The sequence below is a fragment of the Delphinapterus leucas genome, chromosome 3 (assembly GCF_059928025.1).
Source record: "Delphinapterus leucas isolate spDelLeu-1000000601 "Yukka" chromosome 3, BTC_Dleu_Yukka2, whole genome shotgun sequence".
NCBI lineage: Eukaryota > Metazoa > Chordata > Mammalia > Artiodactyla > Monodontidae > Delphinapterus > Delphinapterus leucas.
The window spans coordinates 9,319,947-9,336,601 of record NC_143131.1 but is presented as its reverse complement, the minus strand read 5'-3'; the positions used below and the strand labels follow the sequence as shown (position 1 = coordinate 9,336,601).

General features: G+C 42.9%; 1 protein-coding gene across 6 annotated transcripts in view; it reads left to right on the top strand.

The window, feature by feature from the left end:
* Positions 1-16,655, top strand: part of SEMA5A (semaphorin 5A) — a 476,576-nt gene that overhangs the window by 335,336 nt on the left and 124,585 nt on the right. For all 6 annotated transcript variants that reach the window (XM_089908674.1, XM_022581376.3, XM_089908670.1 and 3 more), the window contains 2 exons: positions 1,956-2,091; positions 10,480-10,684. In XM_089908674.1, the coding sequence (XP_089764800.1) occupies positions 1,956-2,091; positions 10,480-10,684 (341 nt within the window). The remainder of the gene's footprint in view (positions 1-1,955; positions 2,092-10,479; positions 10,685-16,655) is intronic.

Genomic DNA, 16,655 nt, shown 5'->3' with positions numbered 1-16,655 from the left:
AACGCAGCGAACTGAGAAATGGGATGCCAGCAGGGAGACGATAAGTTTCTTCCCTTCCCGGGAAGAAGCATAGCAATGGGGTCAAAGGCATGAACCCCCGGGCCCCATGTAAATTCTGCTTTACTTCCCCTCAGCCTGTGACTTGGGTTCAGTAACCTCCCTGTGCTTTGGTTCCTACATCTGTAAAATCAGGCTGGTCTCAGGGTCTAGAGGTTCCCTGTGATAAATAAGATGCTCCCTTTCAGGCACTTAGCAGAGGGCTCAGGGAGGTATTATTAACACTCTGCCCTCGACTGTCACCGTGCCAGGGCCAAGGCGTGGTCCCCTGGTCCCCAGGTAGAACCCCTCCTGTGGGTCTGGCTGGCCGTTATTGCTCCAGCAGAGCTGTCTTCGACTTCTCGCTGAAGTCCAGTCACATGTCCAAAGACTAATTCTTCCTTACACAATTTGACTTCTCATCTTCCTAAAAAAGAGTAAAATTAGCAATATGAATAAGTTCATATTTATCGTTTATCAGTTTATTTGCCAGCAGTGAGGGGTACGCATCTTCCCACCAGACTCTCTTCTCTGTGCTGGAGCTTCCAGAGGGAACACGCACCCCTGCTCTCAAGGCTCTAACCTTCCATGGGGGTGTTTTTTATTACCATCCACACAGAGCTGTCACAAAGAATTAAAAAATTTCCCTTTTTGGTACCAACCCACCTGGGGTTTCAGTCCAACTCCCCCATTTAGTGGCTGGGTGATTTGGGGCAGGTGTCTTGACCTCACTGGATCCCAATTTCCTAACAATGAATTTCCCCTACCTTATGAAGCTTAAATGAGTTGGAGTTTGTAAAGCCTTTAGAAGGTGTCTACCACCTATTCAGTGTTTTTCAGATGAACCAAGTTTAAGGTAGTTATTTCCATTTTGGAGTTTCTTGACTTTTTCTTTGATTCAGGGGGGAAAAAATGGATAAGTAGACATGTTATTGGCTAAAAGCATTAACACGAAATTTTAAAACCATAGCTGAGCTCACAATGCAGATTTATTTAACAACAAAAAAAATATTGCTGTTTCCACTTAGTAAAGGGCACGGGACTCTGAGAGCCTCTCATTTATAGCCGTCAATTCTGTACAGCTTGAATTCTAAATTAAGGCTTCAAGATGTCCTGTGTCAGTGCTGTGTCAAATGTTTCTCTCTGACCCTTTGAATTTAAAATTCTTTTTAAATTAAAAAATATATATAGATACATTATATATATATATATATGAAGGGTCTCTGACAGGCACTTTTTGCAAAATGCTTTTAGTTGGTATTTTTTTTAAAGGATAACATATAACCACAACTATCTGGGGCTTTTTTTTTTTTTTTTTTTTTTTTTGCAGTACGTGGGCCTCCCACCACTGCGGCCTCTCCCTTTGCGGAGCACAGGCTCCGGACGCACAGGCACAGCGGCCATGGCTCATGGGCCCAGCCGCTCCACGGCATGTGGGATCTTCCCGGACCGGGGCACGAACCCGCGTCCCCTGCATCGGCAGGCGGACTCTCAACCACTGTGCCACCAGGGAAGCCCTATCTGGGGCTTTTTTAAAAAGCAGCAGCAGCAGCTTGCCCCACTGCCAGCTAAAGTAAGGAGATGAACAGGTGGGGAGAGCCCTGCCAGGCTGATGGGGACAAAAGACTTTGTCACTCCCCTTGTGGCTGGGTGAATTCATCTCATCTGGCAGGATTATGAGTGTCATAACTGCTAAATACCCTTGTTCCTAGAGTGAAGTGTTTGTTCCCCTATAAAGAAACCCCAGGGGGACACCATTCACTGCTTCAGCTTCATCCTTGGGGTATTTAGGAGACTAATGGTGAGTCTTCCCCTAGAAGGTGCTTCCTTGGCACCCAGGGCCCGTGGGAGGGCCCTGGGACAGGGATCACAGCGGGGCTCTCTGACCTGCCTTCTCCTTTCTCTTCCTCGGCTCCCAGGAACAGCATCGCTGCCTCAGCCGTGTGCGTCTTCAACCTCAGCGCCATCTCGCAGGCCTTTAACGGGCCCTTCAAGTACCAGGAGAGCTCTCGGTCCGCCTGGCTACCGTATCCCAACCCTAACCCCAACTTCCAGGTAATTCTGGGGACAAAGGGGCACTCTTCCCATCATCCCCCCACATAGCATGCAGAGTCCTTGTGTAGACAGACTGGCTGGGGCGATTTAACCCCCCAGCGTGTGCACAGTACGGCTGTGAGCCACTGCCACCCAGCCCCTGGGGACAGCCCCACACTCGGCTTGCCTCATGTAAATAGACCGAGGCCTTTTGTCTACTGAGGCGCCTGACCGAAAAAGGGCCTTTTGTCAGCTGTGACGCCTGAGCCTGGACTGAAAAAGGCCAGCATAATGCAGCAGGTTGCGAATCCAAGCTTCAATTAGTACTAATGATGGTGGACTCTGTGTCCCCAGAAGCTCTGACTCCTAATGAATGATGCTGTAATGAATGGGGTCCAGGACACAGAGCAGTGGAGATGCACAAACAGAATTTGAGCTCTAATTGGGAATGTGGTGAGATTTCCCGTTGGGGTGAATGGGATGTGATGGGGCAGCTGTGAGGGAATAAAGAGCAGGTGGAGGCCATTCACGTACAAATCACAATATTGCCACATGTTCAAGCTGTAAGGGGCTCTGTACATCATCTCCTCCCATATACCCATGTTCAGAAGAAGCTGAAACACAAAGAGATGAAGCCATCTACTCATGTTTGGCCAGTCAGCAAGTGTATTAGTCAGCTCGGGCTGCCGTAACAAAATACCACAGATAGGAAATTTATTTTCTTGCAATTCTGGAGGCTAGAAGTCTGTGATCAAGGTTCTGACCAATTCACTTTCTGACGAGAGCTCCCTTCCTAGCTTGTAGATGGCCACCTTCTCACTGTGTCCTCACGTGGCTTTTTATCCTCAGTGAACATGGAGTGGCACTAATCCTATGAGATCAGGGGCCCACCGATATGACCTGATTTGACCTCAGCCACTTCCTTAGAGATTCCAACCCCAAATACAGACACCCTGAGGGTTAGGGTTTCAACATATGAATTTTGGGGAGACATTCATGCATAACAGCAGACTTCCTTTGAGGGCCTTTCTTCTGAGAAGAACTTTCATAGCATTGTCATCATCATCATCATGGGTGTAATTTTTAGAACCACCAAGTTCCAGACACTGGGCTCAGTGCTTCCCATGTATCTCGTCTCATTCTGGCAACTGTGCTATGATTGGTAACAGCTTCTCCCACAGACAGAGATGGGCATTCGTTGAACCTCAGAGCACATAATTAGGCCGAGGACACTGGCTGATTAGTGGCCGAGCTGGGCTCCCAACCCCAGTCCTCAGATACAAAGCCTCAACCTCCTCCGACTAGAGAAACTTTAGTTTTCGTAACTAATCAGTACTAGAACTGGGTCCTGTATCCAGGCCTCCAAATTCTGATGGGTTTGTTATCCCAACACATGAAACCTCTTTGGCTTTTGAGAAAACTGCTAGTAGGGAAAAGTTCAGTTACTTTACGCTTTACTTGGACTTTGGCAGGGACCATTCAATTCTAATTGTTTTGAGGTTTTTTTTCCTAAAGATCACAGGGCTGGCAATTGGGATGGGTTTACGTGTCCAGTTTACCACTTACTGCTTTACTTGGGAAAATTATTTAGCATCTCCCATCCTAATTTTCATCAATAAAATGAAGAAGGAGGACTATTTTAGGATTATTTATTTTTAGGTGCTTTGTCTTATTTTCTCTTCTCAGCAGCTCTATGAAGTGGGCATCATTAGCCCCATTTATAAGTCAGGAAACTGAGTGATCAGATTTATATTTGTTATCCAAGCCTCGCTACTAACCAAGTTCAGTACTAGACAAAGAAATTCGGGCAAGCTGACGGTTTAGTGGGAACCAAACATGAAGTAGTCACTTTTCCTGATATATACAGTTTATGTAATTATTAACTGAACACTGACTCTCTTTGCCCCATTGTTGAGTCTCTGCATCTTAACCCCACCTGTGTCCCCTGGATCTTGGGGTAATGTAACTGTTTAAAAAGGCCCTTTGTAAAAACCATGAAGGTGAAATATATCATTCCCTTTAAGAAAGTCGATTGTAAAATCCTGAAGTTTAAAAAAAAAAAATTAACAAAGATGCTCACCATACTTATAGGGTTCTTTTAATGTCTTGACGTTTCAATTGCAAATGTCTTCACGGTGAACAGTGACTTAACAAACTTTGTGATGCCTAACCGACTCCAGGCAGTGGAAAACTTTTAGCCCCTTTGTCTGGATATATTTGTAGCAAACAGCAAATCCCCTCATTTCCTGAGTCCATGGGCATCTGGTTTTATAATGCCAGGGCTTACTCACGTTTATGAGATGGGAGTTGGGCCATGCAGTGTGATGAATGAAACCTGCAGAATGTGGCATGCCTTTCAGGCAGGGAACTTGCTTACCTGAGTGTGTCTTCTTTGGGTAGAATTTAAGATTTGCACGGACTTAAAAGCTTTTGCACAGCAAAGGAAAACATAAACAAGATGAAAAGACAACCCTCAGAATGGGAGAAAGTATTTGAAAATGAAGCAACTGACAAAGGATTAATCTCCAAAATTTACAAGCAGCTCATGCAGCTCAATATCAAAAAAACAAACAACCCAATCCAAAAATGGACAGAAGACCTAAATAGACATTTCTCCAAAGAAGATATACAGATTGCCAAGAAACACATGAAAGGATGCTCAAGATCACTAATCATTAGAGAAATGCAAATCAAAACTACAATGAGGTATCACCTCACACCAGTCAGAATGGCCATCATCAAAAAATCTACAAACAATAAATGCTGGAGAGGGTGTGGAGAAAAGGGAACCCTCTTGCACTGTTGGTGGGAATGTAAATTGATACAGCCACTCTGGAGAACAGTATGGAGGTTCCTTCAAAAACTAAAAATAGAACTACCATATGACCCAGCAATCCCACTACTGGGCATATACCCTGAGAAAACCATAATTCAAAAAGAGTCATGTACCACAATGTTCATTGCAGCTCTATTTACAATAGCCAGGACATGGAAGCAACCTAAGTGTCCATTGACAGATGAATGGATAAAGAAGATGTGGCACATATATACAATGGAATATTACTCAGCCATAAAAAGAAACAAAATTGAGTTATTTGTCGTGAGGTGGATGGACCTAGAGTGTGTTATACAGACTGAAGTACGTCAGAAAGAGAAAAATAAATACTGTATGCGAACACATATATATGGAATCTTAAAAAAAAATGGTTCTGAAGAACCTAGGTGCAGGACACGAATAAAGACACAGATGTAGAGAATGGACTTGAGGACACAGGGAGGGGTAAGGGTAAGCTGGGACGAAGTGAGAGATATAGATTATGGTGATCCTTTGTATAATTCCTGGTGCAAGTAGGTACCAAATGTTTTCTTTCGGTTTACCATACTTGATAACCGTGCTAACTTAAGGCAACCTTACTGACTTCCATGAGACCATCTAGGCAGGCATAGGGTGGGAATATGTTTTGAATTAAGGATCCCTCCACTAGTTGTGTATAATGGACCTTATGTTTGCAATAACCAACAGTTAGAAGTGGTTAGATTTTTTATTATTGTTTGCCTACTGACATTTGGAATTTTATGCAGTACTTATGTACTAGAAGTAGCTAATTAATTAGGAAAGCAGAAACATGATTCAGGTTCAGGAGGAAGAATGGGTTAGGAGAAACAATGCATAATTTTTCAAGATTTGGTACAGAAATCTCCACTGAAAACAATAACAAAACAAAACAAAGTACTATTTTTATCAGTTGCAATCTAGAAACCATGGTAGGTGGTGCTGTGAAAGGCTGCCCTGTTAGAGGCCTCAGTCCCCAAAGTAACCCAGGCTCTGAGCCCTCACTAGGAAAAGCATCAGTCACTTCCCGAAAACATTATTCAGATCCAGTGGCACACCTGCAGTAGGACAGACTCTGGTGGTTTTGATTACCACCAATCAAAAGTGATGGAGCCAAAATGGAAAACAGACCCTCAAAAGTGGTCAGGCAGGTGAGGAGGGCTCTGCTGGAGGACCAGATGGAGGAACTTGGTCAAGCCATCAGCACCCTTTGGTACAGGATACATGTTTGCAGCAAGACGGGAGGAAGGGTACCATCAAAATCAGGCCCTCTTAGCATGAGGCTAGGTGATCGTGGACTTGCCCACCAAGGGTTGGCAAGCTAGGATGAGGATGGTTCTGTCATCCCTGAAAAAAATAAACAAGAGTGCAAGTATTATTGTATTAAGAATTAGTACAAGTATTGATCTTATTACTTTCAGAGGTGTTAGCAAGACAACCGTTATGGGTGGTAAGCCACAGGAGGATGATGGCTGTGTTCTTACTATTTTTATTGTTTTCCTCTTGCACAGAGTACCCGGGGTGTCGCACAGACACTGCGGGAGCCCGATGTATAAGGCGCAGTGAGAACATTTGCAGCCCATTAGAGAGCTAAGTGGGTTCCTTATGATCCAATAAATATACGCTATAAATTTAAATAGCTTTCAAAATGTTTGAAAAAGAATCCTTGGGTGAGATATTCATTATAGACTGGCAAAAGAAACGAGGACACTGTGGAGTACAGAGTATAGTTTAAAACCAGTTCTTGGCTAAAGATTTTGTCAGTCGGTTCCAACTTGTGGGTTTTTTTCCCACGCCACCAAGCAATTCTCCAACACCAACTGGGTGTCCAACAAGTCAACTCAATTCCGACACTGTTCACCCAGAGATAGCATCAGATATGACAGGTGGAGGGCTCAGTCCTGCAAGACTCTCCCCTTGAGCCCCACTTCAGATGCTATTCTGAAGTCCGGGTAGTCACCCATGCTTCTGACCTGTGGGCTACAGGTGGGACATTCCAAGGCCCGTTAGGCTCATTAATTGGCTAGAGAGGCTCACAGAACTCAAAACATTTTACTTACTACATCACTGGTTTATTATAAAGGACACAACTCAGGAAGAGCCAGATGGAAGAGATTCACAGGGCAAGTAGGGCAAGGTATGGGGAAAGGGCATGGAGCTCTTTCTGAGGTGGGTACGCTCCCTGAACCTCCTCTTGTTCACCAACCCGGAAGCTCTGAGAGCTCCATCCTTTGGGGTTTTTATGGAGGCTTCCCTATAGGCGTGATTGATTAAATCATTTGGTCATTGGTGATGGATTCAACCTCCAGCACCTTTCTCCTTCCTGGAGGTCAGGGTGGTGGGACTGAAGGTTCCAACCCTCTAATCACATGGTTGGGTCCGCTGAGGACTAGCCCCCATCATTAGGTGAGGTCCAAAAGTCACCTTATTAACATAACAAAAGACACCTATATTGCTCTCATCACTTAGGAAATTTCAAGGGAGTTAGGAGCTCTGTGACAGAACAGGGACAAAGGCCACATATATATTTCTTATTATAAATCACAATATCATAGTGACAATTCAGGTTGCTGATTTAAGTAAGATAAAGCATCGTGAAAACGACAAGGAACAGTCGGGGTTCCTGCTCTGAAGCCCCAGCCCACACAGGCCTCTGCGTCACTTAGGTCCCCAGGTTCTTCAAGAGCAGCCAGAGGTCCTCAGGTTTATATTATGTCTCCTGATTTTTCTGATGCCAATTTTTTACACTGTGCATAGAAAACAAAACCTGCATGCAAAACTTCACCCAGCAGTCAGATTGCTCGTTGCTACCCGTGACTTAAGTATTGCTGCTGATTTCAGGAATAGAAAACCACCAAACACTGTCACTCAGAACTAGAACTCACCTGGATAGACTTCAGAGCATTTTGTAACACATTTGTCAACAGGCACTGTCTCTGTCCTCCAAGTGTTACTGTTAAATACGTTAATTATGGAAAATCTCCTGGCACGCCCCCCTGCCCCAATGCAACTGCTATGTATTCACCCACTGGTTCCTTCCTCCCTTTATTTATTCATTCATTCCCTCGGGCCCCTGCAGCTCAATGGCCCATAGAATTGCTGCCCTGCTACTAGACGGACGCATTGACCATTTACCATTGTTTGAATGGCTTCTCTGTGCCAGGCACACGGCCTTGTCCCTTGGCACTTACAGACACTTTCAATTAACTTACAAATGCTCTCCACTGATAGTCTCAGTTGGCCTCACAGCAGCCCTGTGAAGTGAGCAGAGGAAGTGTTTTTCTAGCCACCTTATAGGTAAAGAGGCAGAGGCTGAGAGGCAGGGCCTCACCTGAGACCACAGAGCTGTACCCTTCACCTTCACCTGACCATCTCACCACCTGGTACCTGGGGCCCCCTGCAAGGGTGTGACATTCAACTAAGCATTGGACCAGTCTTGGAATCCATTTTGCTCCAAGATACTTTAATTCTAAATCAGCCTATCATTTTATGGCATGTAGGATATTTTATCAAGTGCTACAAAAATACCGTCTATTCTTAAAAAGCCATGTCCATCTTATACTTTTGCACCTCTAACCTATTATAAAACCAAGTATTAGAAATGACATGTTATAAAGGTAGTTTCAGATGGTATGAACAGGGAAATTCATTTCCATCAAACCTACTTCTATGGAGTTCTGCCAAGGATCAGCCTTTCTTGGAACCACAATTTAAAGTTTATGAAAGAAATGAGAAAGCTTGGTGATAATTTTCTGATTCTATGTTCTGCCCCAGGAAAGCTTTGCTTGCTTTCCTACTCCTCTTTTAACCTCATCCTTGCCCAGGACCATCCTACGTAACACCTGCCAGCCTTTTCGCAGCACAGCTCTGAGTTTAATTCTCAGCAATTTCCAGGCCTAATTTTTTTTTTCCCTGTGTATCACAGATTCCTCTTTGTGGTATTTCTTCTACCTGAGAATCTTCTTCCTTCCTTCCTATTTCCTTCTGATTTCTTCCTTTACACTCCTCTCTGCCCATCTCCCTTCCTTCCTCACTTCCTTTATCTTACTCCCCTCTCTTCTTGAAAATTCATCACTGTTGGGGAGAAAGCAAGTTTCCTCTGCCCTTCTAGATTCTTCTGACCAGTCTAAGAATTAAATTGACATGACACAGATTAACAGGAGAAAATTCAACAAAAGTTTAATAACATGTATACATGGGAGGGACCCAGGAAAACTGAGTAACTCACCCAAGTGGCCGAAACCCTCATCTTAAATACCATCTTTAGCTAAAGATGAAAGAGCATGTTGAGGGTAGTGGTTTGAGACTTCAAAGGGGAGGAAAGCAATTGACCTGGAGATAGAAAAGCAAATCCTTCGTAGATAAGTGTTTGCTGGGCCTACAGAGACAATGGGACCCCGAGTGGGCTCTGATCTCTACGCCCTGCTGAGTTTCTCCCACCACACTTAGCCCATATTCTTTGCTGATATCTCTGGAGATAGCTCTATTCCAGGAACAGGCCCTCCATCTAAATTTTTTAGGCCTTTAGGGGGAAGGTCAAAGTTTCTTCCTGAGTCTATTGGGCCTTCGTTGTTTTCAGCTCGAAATAATCCACACGCCAGAAAGACATTTTGGGGTGGGAAGTTTTGCTCCCCTGCCCCATGTTTTTTCTCGGATGCTCAACTCTATGTGAATTTCTTGCTTCTTCTAGCTCAGAATATGGGCACAAAGCAATAAGGCCAGCACAGTGTTTTGTAGCCCATGTTAAAGACAGTAGAACAATATCACATAGTTTACAGATTAAAATGACCTAATTCTATCTCGGTGGAATCCATGTCTTGCTTATAAACCCGCCATTCCAAGGAAAACTAGCAAATCTACGTGATGCATGTGATTGCTGTGTTTTCCACCTGGGAACCTGATTTGTGTGACAGATTGAGTAGTGTGCACTTAGCCAGACAGCTCCCAAGGGACTCCACATGTGATGCGGAGATTTTCTGTATATGCTGTTAGAATTGAAGTTAGCAACGACTTCTACTCCATTTTCTTCAAGCTTCTGATCATTCATTTATTTTTCTTTAACTTTTTATTTTATATTGGAGTGTAGTTGGCTAACAATGTTGTGATAGTTTCAGGTGTACAGCAAAGTGATTCAGTTAAACATACACACGTATCTATTCTTTTTCAAATTCTTTTCCCATTTAGGTTGTTATACAACGTTGAGCAGAGTTCCCTGTGCTATCCAGTAGGTCCTTGTTAGTTATCCATTTAAAATATAACAGTGTATACATGTCAGTCACAAACTCCCTGACTATCCCTCCCCCCTCCCATCCCCCCCCAGGTAGCCATAAGTTGGTTCTCTAAGTCTGTGAGTCTGTTTTGTAGATAAGTTCATTTGTTCTCATCGTTCATTTATGATGAGAATGGAGAGACTCCCCAAATATAACAAGTTCACACCTAAAACGGGAGGAACACCAAGGATGGGGACTTTGGCGGAAATGGAGAAGGGAGCACATTGGCCCACTCAGGTTTTCAGATTCCCAGTCGCCCTCCAGCTGGGGTGGCTGGTTCCAGTAACCGCATGTCTTCTTCTGCAGTGCGGCACCATGGACCAGGGCCTGTACGTGAACCTGACGGAAAGGAACCTGCAGGATGCTCAGAAGTTCATCCTGATGCATGAGGTGGTACAACCAGTGACTGCAGTGCCCTCCTTCATGGAGGACAACAGCCGCTTTTCCCACGTGGCCGTCGACCTGGTGCAGGGCAGGGACGCACTCATCCACATCATTTATTTGGCCACAGGTAGGAGCTCGCCCTCCTCTGAGGAAATTTCTATCATCTCCTGATTTTGTGTTTTAAATTCTAAACATGAGATCTCAGTGTCAAGCTTTGGGCCTGTCTTCTTTCCTCCAAGCCGCAAAGTCCAGGATGCTTCCTTATCTTCGTCATCCTCCGAAAATAATCTCATCATTTTTTTTCACTGTGTTAGTTATAATTTTTATTGGAAAACCAATGCCTGATTTCTTTCTTTCAATTTCATTGAAGTATAGTTGATTTACAATGTTGTGTTAATTTCTGCTATGCAGCAAAGGGATTCAGTTATATATGTGTGTGTGTATCCTTCTTTGTGTTCTATTACATTATGGTTTATCACAGGGTATTGAATGTAGTTCCTGGTGCTATACAGTAAGACCTTGTTGTTTATCCATAATATGTATACTATTTTGCATCTGCTAATCCCAAACTCCTAATCCTTCCCTCCTTCAGCCCACCCTCCCCCTTGGCAACCACAAGTCTGTTCTCTCTGTCTGTGAGCTGGTTTCTGTTTCATAGATAAGTTCATTTGTGTCGTGTTTTAGATTCCACATATAAGTAATATATGGTATTTGTCTTTCTCTTTCTGACTTACTCTGCTTAGTATCATAATCTCTAGGTCCATCCATGTTGCTGCAAATGGCATTATTGCACTCTTTTTTATGGTTGGGTAATATTCCATTGTATATATATATATATATATATATATATATATATATAAAATCATATCTTTATCCATTCATCTGTTGATGGACAGGACGTTTCCAGGTCTTGGCTATTGTAAATACTGATTTCTTAACTAGTATTTCTCAACTACTCATAAAATACATCTTTTCTTGGAAAGACCATTTTAATTCAGATAATTTAAGACAGTGAAATTTGTTAGAGGACATTGTCTGGTGAAATGTTATCCTGAGATTGTCATATGATTTCCAATTGGTTTACAAACAGTGCTCACAGCAATATATTCCTGTTGTAGGATTGTAGGTAGAAGCATTCTGAAGAATATGTTTGGGGGCATAAATAAGAAAATATTTTACAGAAAACACAGGCAACAATGCTTATCAAATTATCAGTGACAACTAGACCTCTTCGGTTTCCACAGTAACTCACCTGTTGAAGGCAGGTTCCATCTCTGTTCATTACGTGAAGAGTGCTGGGTGCCCTAGGCTGGCCTCATGGCTGGGTCTTAGTTTTACAAACTTGCCCAGCTCTTTCTTGCTTCAGGTCCTCCTGTATAGAAAATCTCGCTTTGTGAAGTCCACCCCATCCCTACATCCTCTGTCCAGTGTTTTGTATAGTTGGCACTTTTTCATAGAACACAGTCTCCACTGTTGTTGTTAATAATATCTTATATCCATCAGTTGGTTAATTTTATTTACAAAGTTGCTAAGATTTACTGAGCTTTTACTATCTTGCGGTTCATCTGAGTGCTGATGAAGTGAGATGGTGAGCCGACCAGCAGCATCTTTCTCTATATTCCTGCGGGGACAGCACATAACGAACCAACCACTAAGGAAATCGTGAGAAGTGATGCCAAGCTTATGCAGTGGGTGTGGCTAAAGTGATGTGGTAGGAGAGCCAGGAAGGCTCCTGTGCTTGGCCGATGAGGTTAAGCTGAGAGCTGACCAAGGAGGAAGAGCTGGGTTTGCACAAGGAGGGACACAGCCAAAGAGCCAGATGCAGCAGTGGTCAGCTGTGGCCGGTGCTGCTGTGTGGTCAACTCAGCTAAGGACAGAGATGTGACCATTGCATCACCAAAGGAGGCCACTGGTGCCTCTAAAGGTCAGTCTGAGGGAGGAGTGGGGGACAGGGAGGGAGCATGGAGGAGGTTAGGGGGAAACAGCTACCATGAGCAAGGCTTCCGGAAGCTATTCAGTGAAGGCCTGTAGAAGATTGATGTGTTAGCCTGAGGGGATGGGACCTCAAGTCTGTTTTAAGAGCAGATAAGGAATTACCATCACAGTGTCTATCTTGCTCACCAGAGTCTAAGAAGGAACCATGACCCTTTTTCTGCTATTTTCATCTTAATTCCCCCATAGGGTGTGGTAGCTTGAGGAATGAATGAAATGGACCTTTCCAAAATTTTCCTATTTTATTTTCTCCCATAGATGTTCTGGTTGATGCCACAGAGAATAGAGTCCTCTTGGAAATCTAGGAGGCTGTTGAGTTCCTCATCAGTACTTGGAGGAGGGATGGTGAAGGGAGATGGGCTGGTCCTGAGCAGGCCTGGGTAGGTCAGCACAGAGCAGCCTATGACCTCAACTTGAGAAACCTGACCTAGTCCACAACCAAGACCATGGGAAGGTCATGTTTGTTTGCATTGTACTTATTGGTTTGTAGATGGCCATCTTCTTGCTGTGTCCTCACTTGGTGGAGAGAGAGATCATCTCTCTCCTGTCTCTTCTTATAAGGGCACTAATCCCATCATGGGGCTCCACCCTCATGACCTAATTACCTCCTAAAGGCCCCACCTCCAAATATCATTGCTTTGAAGATTAGGGCTTCAGTGTGAATTTTGGACCTCTCACATTCAGTCCATAGCAATGAGCAACTTGTTCTGTCAACTTAAAACATGGCCACTGGGATAAAATATTTGAGGATTTTTATTACAAACAACATGTTTGAACAGAATCTAAATCAAATTCCAACAGAACAACTTAGATAAATTACCAATCTGAGATTAAATTATAGTCAGCATCTGTGACTTTTTAAACAGTACAGCCTTCTAGAAACTTGCTTGCTCAAGTCTGTTTTGAATGATCTCATGATTGGGCTGCTGCTCTTCCCCTCCCCCTCTGGTTCCCATCCCCTCCCACGCTAAAGCTAGGGGATTAGCTCAGCCTGAAGTAGCTATGGTTACCCCAGGCTGTCTGATCCTGGCTCCAGGTTTGCAGTTCTCATTCTGATAATGATAGACTGCAAGCCACTCAGCAAATATGTCCTACAGAGGTTCACTTTTTTGTTCTGCAGACCTGATTTGTTGCTTTTGTTTTAATCTGCTGCCTGTTTGTAAATTCAGTCATGGCATAGCAAGATGTACTAACAGCAATCACAGGATGGGATTATGGAGAACGATGCCATACATAGAACTCTTCTGCAGTTTCCATGACTGACTAATCAGGTTGTTTGTTAAACTCAAGGGGAAGGGGTTTTGCAGTGGGTGAAGACCCCTTCCAGCAGGGAAATAACCATGGATACATGGGGTCCCAAAGAGAGCCCTGCTCCCAACCACATGAAGGGACTCAGGGCAGACATGCAGAGTTCTCCTAGCATCTGGATACATAGATGTTATTTGTTTAGACTAGTTTGATGATTCTAACTTTAGGACCTCTTAAAGTACAAATTTCATGTCTCAACCAAGTTCTGGATCTTTTCATTTATCTCTTATAGCACTGATGAATACATTTTGAAGGTGATCTCTTCTTTTACAAGTTTTAGTTCAGAATAAAATTTAGCTTTAAAGGATGTCATTTTTAATGGTCCAGCAAATAGCTTTCTTCTTTATTTCCAAGGCACTGAAATGTAAAAATGGAATATTAGAAAGAATATCCAAAAACGCCAGTCTGTTTTAACTAAACCAGCTAAGAGCTGAACAGCTCCTAACAAGTAGGGATGACAAAGATTACAGAACTTGACCTTTAAAATTCAGAAGGCTGATGTTTATGTGGCCTTTTATTTATATCTTGCCCAAGTAGTTTACATCAAGTCAAACCTTGGATGCATTTGATGATAAACTGCGTCCACATGCTGTACCTCATTCAGGAATTAATAAGTGCTCAGCCGACAGAGCATGAGGGTAACATTCACAACCAGTGAATGTGAAGATGGAATACTTCCTAACTTGCTAATAAAATCAGTTTGATATCTTGGGTTTGGGAATCAGGTTTTGTGATAACTTATTGTCTCTCACCTGGAGTTTACTTGAATAAGCACAAATTGGAGAACTCCTATCCATGGCCATTTGAAAGCTGGTTAATTTTATTTGTCAGTATTATCTAAAAATTGAAGTGAAAAAAACTCTGTTCATTGTGCAGTTCACTTTGCTTCTTGCAGCTTGAATGGCATTTCCCTGCTGGCCACCAGGGAAGGCTGTTTGACTCAGGGGCCACCCCCCTGAGTCAAACAGCCTTTCCCGGACCCCTTCTGGGTCTGTTTTCGTGCTACTCCCCTCTCTCTCCTGTTGGAAATCCGGCCGCGGTTAGGCACATTATCTGGGCCATGACTGTGCTGATATTTTGTAAGTTATTCCTTTGAAGGTCTTCTCAGAGCAGGAGACAAAATGGCAATGGTAACTCCTTTAGGATATTTATGACTGGAGATCTATACGTGGCTGTGTCTTATATCCAAACAGCTGCTCAGTGCCTCTCTACAAAGATAAAATTAGCATCATGTTGACCATCCGCGTATTCTGGGAATCTTGATTTGCGGAGCCCTGTCTCTTCTGGCACCTCTCCCTCTGTGATAGTCCTTTGCCAGCTCCACGTGTTTTCTCTGCCCCTCACCTATGGCTGTTGCTCTGCCCTTAGCTATGGTTGTTCTAATTCTATGGTATCTCCCTGGAAATACCATTCAGTTTCAGAGTTTCTACTGTCCTCTCTAGGGTGAAATATGTTACTTTATTTTCACTTGATCTCAATTCCAGTGTGTCTACCAATCTGCCCCTTCTCCCATATGCTTTCTTGTTTTTGTTCAGGTACCACGTTCTATAGTTTTGAACCCTCTGCCACCTCTGCTAACCATTTATTTTATTTTTCCGTAATTGTTTGTTCCCTTAACTCAAACCCTTCTTATTTCTGGAGCGCTATTTTAGACCAGTGTCTGTTCAACGGGGGCATAGCTAAGACTCACCTCGAGGGCATGAGAAATGTGGGTTCCTGAGCGCAACCCATGAGATTCTGATTCAGCACAGAGAGTAGGGTGTTTCTAACAGGATCCCAGATCAACTCAATGCTGGGCATTTCTGGTCCATATTTAAGTACTGCTGTTCTAGAGGAAATAATAGTTTTGTTTTGTTTGTTTCTTTTATTTTTTAATTTAGAATCACTTCTCTATAATAAACGTACCTTGCCTCTCTCTGTGCTTGGGCCCTGACATTATTGTGATTGATTTCTAATTGTTTGTGATGCAGATATAAAATCTGTTATCCAACATGAGCGGAGCAGACATGTTTACAGTTCATCTCTGTAGTTGCTGGTATGATTTGCTAACTAGTTAGCAAAACAGATGTGACTTGATTTGAAAGAAAATGTTTTAGGATGCAGCAAGCTGATACAGAATGACTAAAATATATCAGGCTAAAAAAAAGTCAGAAATCACATGTAATAGAACCTGGTGGTCTAGGCAGGGATAGGGAAAAGTCCTAGGAATGATTTCTCTGAAATAAAGGAAGAATTGAGTCTGTACATTTCAAAACACACCATATTTGAGCAATATTGACTCAGAATAAAAGAACACTGAATGTAGTCAGGTTAAGTCTTTAAATTGCAAAAGTAAAGAAAGAATTATTCAGGTACTCAGGAGAACAAAATACCTACAAATGGAAAAAAATGTTAGGTGGCTCCAGAACACTCTCTGACTGCATGAATCTGTGAAATGTGGTCAAAAATATTCTGGAAGAAAAAAGAAAATATGAATCAAGAGTATTATATTCAACCAGGAATAAAGAAAACAGGCAGACATGCCGCAAAATGAAAATCTCAAGCAATAGAATAAATACCAGGAGTGTCTTTTACAAGCAAAAACAAGGCTAATTACTGGCTAGATTCAGCCAAACAAATGATGGAGAAGCTTTGAGAAAGAAAGGAAAACAAAATAAAACAAAATAATGGAACACTCAAGACCAGATTTCAAGTAAAGCAATATATGTAAAAATTGGAGGAAAATTGAATGTGACTCAAGAGTTTCATTCTAGACTAATCTTTCCTTCAAAAATAAAGGTACATGGAGAATTTAGGGA